Source organism: Prosopis cineraria, unplaced genomic scaffold, assembly GCF_029017545.1.
Source record: "Prosopis cineraria cultivar Desert tree isolate PC_DT_omini unplaced genomic scaffold, ASM2901754v1 PC3, whole genome shotgun sequence".
NCBI lineage: Eukaryota > Viridiplantae > Streptophyta > Magnoliopsida > Fabales > Fabaceae > Prosopis > Prosopis cineraria.
In genome coordinates this window covers 42,055,424-42,061,622 of record NW_026555334.1, presented here as the reverse complement: position 1 = coordinate 42,061,622, position 6,199 = coordinate 42,055,424, and the positions used below count along the sequence as shown (strand labels likewise).

Below are 6,199 nucleotides of genomic sequence, written 5' to 3'. Positions count from 1 at the left end.
AAATATTTTTTTAGATTCTGGTTACTTTCAAAAATTTAAACGATTATCATTAAAATTTACAAAATAATTTTTTTCTTAAAAAATAAGTAATTTTTTTTATAAAATATGTCAAAACAAACAAACCCTTAATTTTTTACGATGGCAATTTGAGAAAGTATGATATTTTTTAATCTTTAATAAATTAATTTCCATTTAATCGTATACTCACTCCGTTAAAAATATAAAGCATTTTTAATTAAGTTTCGCTCTCAATAAAGTAATTATATACTTTCAAACTAACCTTATCTTTTTATATTTACCCATATTAAACATCCTATAATAAATATAAAATCATTATCAACATAGACACTTTTAAAAAAAATAATAATTACGTTTTAAAAAATTAAAAATACTTTATATTTTTTAACATTCAATTCCTTAAAAAATATCTTATATTTTAAAAAAAGAATATATAGAAGTAATTATACTACACCTACTGTGTGGAGTGGAGGGGCACCTTAGCTCAACCCACTAAAGTAGGCTAATAGGCCAGGGGCTTGGCCCACATCGTTATTAATATATTTTTTAATTGACATTTTTTAAACATAATTTCTCACACCCAACTTTAGTTTCTCAACAGACAATTAACTTAAATTTAGAATTCACACACACTCAAAACAAATCCATAATCACAGACTTTACAAAAAAAAATTTTATTTTTTTACTATTCATAAATATTTTGTTAGAAGCAATCTAATTCAAAACACGATTAAACATTAAATATAAACATCTCTTCAAACAAAATTCAAATATTAATTTATTACGTTACAAAAAGCTAGCGTCTTCCCCTAGTCCTATTCCTATTCGTTACAAATTGTTTTATTTATCACATTATTCGTATTAAATATTTGAATCCCACCTATACGAAGCATGACCTTCTGAAATGAATTCCTCATGTTATTTCCATTATTTGCAACAGATGATACAAATGTATAAATTATTACTAGTTTATACAAAGTTATATAAAAAATAACTTGGGGAAGAGAGAGAGAGAAGGAAGTGATTAGAATGCTAATTTTCAAATACAAAAATAATTTAAAAATAAAAATCACCTGGGCTAAATGGTTCGTACCAAAATTGGCTCACTTTTAAATAAACTGTTCCCTTCTTTCGTAGCATCTAGCCAGCGAAAATTGGTTTGGGATAGTCATAGAGATCCATCGCCAGAATCTCATTTCATTCCTTCAAAACTTTATTGAACAGAACCACAGTTCATTAAATTCACGAGTTACAAGCGAAACTACTCGATCTAACGGAAGCACAAGGTAGCTGCAAAGATAAAATGTAGGGCAAAATCTATCCTGCACCATGCAGATTTAAGCAGGCAGGAGCTGGTATCGTGCCCTGTCTACTTTAGCAGCTATTTAAACTTGCCAGCTTGCAATACTTGAGCAAACCAGCTCGGCCAGCTGCAATAAGCAAATTACAAAATGCCCCCACACTTTCCAAAAAACTCGGCCTTCTAATCCACATGACATCTAATGGGAATGGTACATTCATTCTGTAAAAAAATAAACAAACTCGATCTGGAGGGGGGGGGATCCCAATTAGATATTTTAGGTGCAAACAGCAAACCACGGTCAGCTATAAAGCAGTTTATTACTGGGTGTGCTCACTGTGAACAAAAATGTTTTGAAAGGAACAAGCATGGTCAAAGCGGTCTCATACCACTGGTGAGTAAAAGGTCAGCAGCAAGTACGGTTAGAAAATATCAGAAACCATAAAATGGCTTTTACTGAGGCCAATATAAAAAAGCCTTTCCTGAATCTCTCGAGCAATGGTTGGTGAAACCAAATTAGTCCATTTGCATTTAAATAAAACAGTATTATAATAATAATTGGCTTGGGGCCAGAAAAAACGAGAGAGAGAGAGAGAGAGAGAGAGCATTACAATTGTGACGTACCAGTCTTTTTGAAGCTTATTGCTAACCAAGCATTTAAGCAGCTATCATAAACTCTCGCCGAGTTGAAGAAAAATATACCAGAACTTCTGACATATTCAACTTAATAATACGAATGGAAGCCAATTGGGCAGAGGTTTGATCAAGATTTCAACACTTCCTGATAACATTATTTATTCAAATAATTCAAATAGAGAAGTTCCCCTTCTCATGCTCTCTTTCCTGCAAAATTGCCAGGCATGCAACGTAAGCATGCAAAGAATGAAATACTCACTTTTATGGTACATTATTGTATTTATGCAGCAGCAGACTGTTTGGACTCGTAATCATCAAGATTAAGAGCTTGCAGCAACTTTGGCCAGGATTCGGGGATCCCTCCTGGCAGCTCAAACTCCAATAGTTTTCCTTGACTGAGGTAAAAATCCTCCACAGGCTGACTCTGCGAGCATGATACAGAACAAATATTGAAACAATCATGAAAGCAAAGACAAATATTATATTAACAACTCAGTAATCAAATTCATAAGCAGCTGGAAGCAATAGGGAATTAGTTTTCTTGAGTACACTCAAAGAAATTAATAATATGGCAATACCATGTCATAGTATATGCGAAGCCTCTCTTTGACTACTTCCTCAGTATCATCTGCACGAGTAATAAGTTTTGACATACATTGGGCAGGGGGGAGAAGAGGTGCCATGCTTATTCCAGGACTCCCATTCTCACCCTTCATGTTAATAGAAGCCACATTAAAATTTTTCCCGCATTGACTACAAATTCTCCTACCAAGACATTTCTCAAGCAGTACATCTTCTCGAATCTTCAGATTGACTACCAAATCAATGTCAGTTACCCCATCCAAAATTTCCTGGGCAAACAAAAAGGAAATTCAAATCCAGATATTAAGCAAAATGCCACTATGAAAAGAGGATATTACAGAATCATCACAGCTCATATTCATCAAGGGATAAAATTATTGAAAAAGAAAGTAGTGTTATGAAAACTGAACTGAACTAGTCAAGAACCAGTCTGAACTGCTGAACCATTGTTAGAAGTTAGAAGTGGTTCGAAACTTTAAAAGAATGACCAAAAAGAGAAATGGTCAAAACCCGGGAAAACTTGCCAGCTAACTAGTTTGATCCGTTCAATTCCCCCCCCCCCATTTTGTCAGAATCTTTTTTAGTTACGATTGTGAATAAATATACTTAGAAGTGATATTAAGTCATGAAATTCATTAGTAATAGTTTTATTTTTTATATATAAAATAAAAAACACATTAGCTTTATTACTGCCAATTTGATCACAGTTAAACCAGTAAACCTGAAACAATGCCTTGACAAATTCAATGACCAATTTAATTTTCAAAACATTGCAAAAAGACGTATTTGGAACAGGGATAAAAACAACGCAACTTATTTGGTTAGTTGATCTCCAGAAAGTCATTAGGTGAGACTCTAATGATCATGTTCAAGACTTAAATATACATTCAAGGGAAAAAAATGATGGTGTAAAATAGCAGCAAGTAAGCTGAAAATATAGAGGAAACGTTAATTGAGCTAGGAGCCATATGAAATCACATTATTACCCCACAATTCTGTCTTTTGATTCTCATTTTAATTATAGCATGGGCATCATAATCAACTATTATTGTTTCTGTTCCCCTGCATTAATTTTGAAGATTTTCAGGAAAAGAAATTTTAAACAGTTGCACTAGAAACATTAATTGCACCTTACATATGTGAAAATACTTACTGCTTGGTTTATTGTTCGAGGAAAACCGTCAAGAATAAATCCTGATTCACCTTTCGCTTCCCCAGCAGCCAGTCTCTTTGACAATAAGCTTATTATGATTTCATCCGGGACTAGTTTACCTTGATTTACAATGTCTGATAACTGCAGATGACACCAGGAAAATACAAATTAGCTGGTGAAAGACATGAAACAATGGACATAAATTTACCAGACGCTAACTTCTTGAAACAAATATGATCTCATGTTAGCATTAAACAGCTCCATGCATAATCGCATTAAACAGACAAAAAGTCAGTCAACTACACAGAAACACCACCATAACCACGCACTAGTAAATGTTCAACTGACCATCTTGATATCAATGGCACATTCAATTACAAATCATAAATTGAAAATGGACACAACCTGAGATTTCACTAAATTTGTTTAACGAAACCAACACTAAATGTAATATTTCATATAAAGGTATGCTAGGCAAACATGACTCCCAAAAAATCAGTAACGGGCTAATATGCAGGACAGAACTATGCTTCACTGTCAAACAAAAGAATGAATGACAAGTAGCAATGAAAGCGTTTAAGGAACTGAAAATTGAAATATCTCAAATTTTAAACACTAACCATAAGGACATAGATATGCCATGAGATGCTATGGTGCTACAGTGATGACTTTCTAAATTGAAATACGGCACAGTGATCTCGTAATCATTCGAAACAAAAAGTAAAAGGGGAAGATATCAAATAAATTGAACTTAATGAGATTGGTTTTAAGAACAAAACCTCCAATATTATCTCAATAATGTTAATGATTTCAAAATTGAGATAATGTTTAAAATTTAAAATGTTCGATCCATCCCACCGCACTCCCAAACATCCTCCTAATCAAGGCCTTAACTTTAGCAGTGCAATGGAGCTATATTTGAACTTAAAGAGGAAGCCCAAAAAAAAAAGGCTTTGTAAGATTATGTTATCAGACTTCTGCCATTTAAACAAAGAGATTAATGATTTGGTGCGCAAGGGGATAGGCAATGCGTTCAAAATCAGCAATAAAATCCAACTTGTTTTTGGGTAAATATAAAACACAATCAACATTTTCACATGACAGCACCTTAACTGACCGAAAAGAGAACAAATAAAATATGAAAATAATAGGAAAGGAAACCTCGGCAGAGAGGGGGCCGGAAGACGCGAGTTCTTCGCGAACAAGATCGCCCGTGGCAATGTGAGGGACGCCGAGCAGATTGCAGAGGCGACTAGCGTAGGTGCCTTTACCGACGCCTGGACAGCCCAAAAAGATCCACTGGACATTTCTATCCCGTGGATCCTTACGGGGAAACAGGGGTTTGGGATGGAAGATAGGGGCATTGTACGGAGGCGCCTGAGATGCAACCGCAGAAGAAAAAGATCTACTCGCCAGGTGAGGGATGAAGGTTGTACGTCTTACCAGGCGAGTTATAGCCGCCATTGTAGCCACAGGAGCCTTGCGACTTGAGACACGGTCGCGGCGAGCTCCAGAGGGATCCTCAGCACCCACTCTCTCTAATTTGTAAACAATTCATTGATTAGTTAATTAGTCTCAAAGCCTACTAGGGTTTTTTGTTTCCCCCGGAAAATCGGCCAGGGTTCGATTCACTTGTAAATTTCTCTTGCCATCTATTGTCCTGTTTGGATATGTTACATAATCAATTGTGAACATGTAAAACCATGGTTTCGTATAAAAGACCCAAACACTCATTTTTTTTCCATTAATCAATTCCAGACTCTAAACTCTGTTTTTAAGGAATCTAATTTATCTTGTTTTTACATATTGATTCTATCCACTGATACATTAAGGGCTCGTTTGAATTTTAATTAAATATAATTAATTATAAAAAAATTAATTAATATGATTGTTTTTAATTGTAATTGATTGTGTTATAATAAAATTATGTTTGAATATTATATTTTTAAAATTAATTTTAACAAAATTAAAGATATTTAAATGATTTAGTCCGAATTAATTTTAAATATATATATTACCATAAAGGATATTAGCTTTTAAGATATGAATATTAATATAATTGTATATGATATCATTAAAATTGTTAAATTCTATTTAACAAATAAAACATGTAAAATAGTGATCCAATTAATATTTATATAATATTAACATACACGTGATTAAGTATGAAAATCATATTTGAAAATTATATTTGAAAATCATATTAAAATTTACACATTAACCCACGGACATATCAAGATTAGTGAAATAATTGAAAGTTGGATTATATACAGGTTTTCTATTTATAAAATTAATCTCCTTATTTTTGACATAAAAGATATACAGACAACATACACTCAACAACGAATTTAAACATATGAAGATTAAAAAAAAAATGGCAAGCAAACAAACAAAGATGTTTGGGTGTATCTGAGAGCTGAAAATAAAGAGTGATGAAGACGACAGTGGATTTAAACCAACATGTGAATGACCAAGATGACAATGTATATAGGAAGAAAAGAAGGGCACAC

The 6,199-nt window shown here is 33.2% G+C and overlaps 1 protein-coding gene across 2 annotated transcripts; it reads right to left on the bottom strand.

The window, feature by feature from the left end:
* Positions 1–1,199: 1,199 nt before the first annotated feature.
* Positions 1,200–5,295, bottom strand: LOC129304952 (adenylate kinase 1, chloroplastic-like). Of its 2 annotated transcripts, XM_054944809.1 has the most exons (5): positions 4,851–5,295; positions 3,690–3,830; positions 2,533–2,805; positions 2,214–2,378; positions 1,200–2,099 (listed from the first exon to the last, which is right to left on the bottom strand). In XM_054944809.1, exons 1-4 carry the CDS (start codon positions 5,151–5,153, stop codon positions 2,235–2,237), a joined length of 861 nt encoding a protein of 286 aa, XP_054800784.1. In that variant the 5' UTR covers positions 5,154–5,295; the 3' UTR covers positions 1,200–2,099; positions 2,214–2,234. The 2 variants fall into 2 exon arrangements, with proteins under 2 accessions (XP_054800784.1, XP_054800783.1); XM_054944808.1 differs by having other exon boundaries at positions 1,200–2,378; positions 4,851–5,293.
* Between the last annotated feature and the right edge of the window lie 904 nt (positions 5,296–6,199).

Bases quoted from the DNA above. Each gene is read 5' to 3' on its own strand.
- LOC129304952 (XM_054944809.1), bottom strand. From the start codon at position 5,153: ATGGCGGCTATAACTCGCCTGGTAAGACGTACAACCTTCATCCCTCAC. The intron at 3,831-4,850 runs GTTTCCTTTCCT...TGTCATCTGCAG, and splicing joins CCGGCCCCCTCTCTGCCGAG to TTATCAGACATTGTAAATCA. The intron at 2,379-2,532 runs GTATTGCCATAT...TCATGCTCGCAG, and splicing joins TTCGCATATACTATGACATG to AGTCAGCCTGTGGAGGATTT.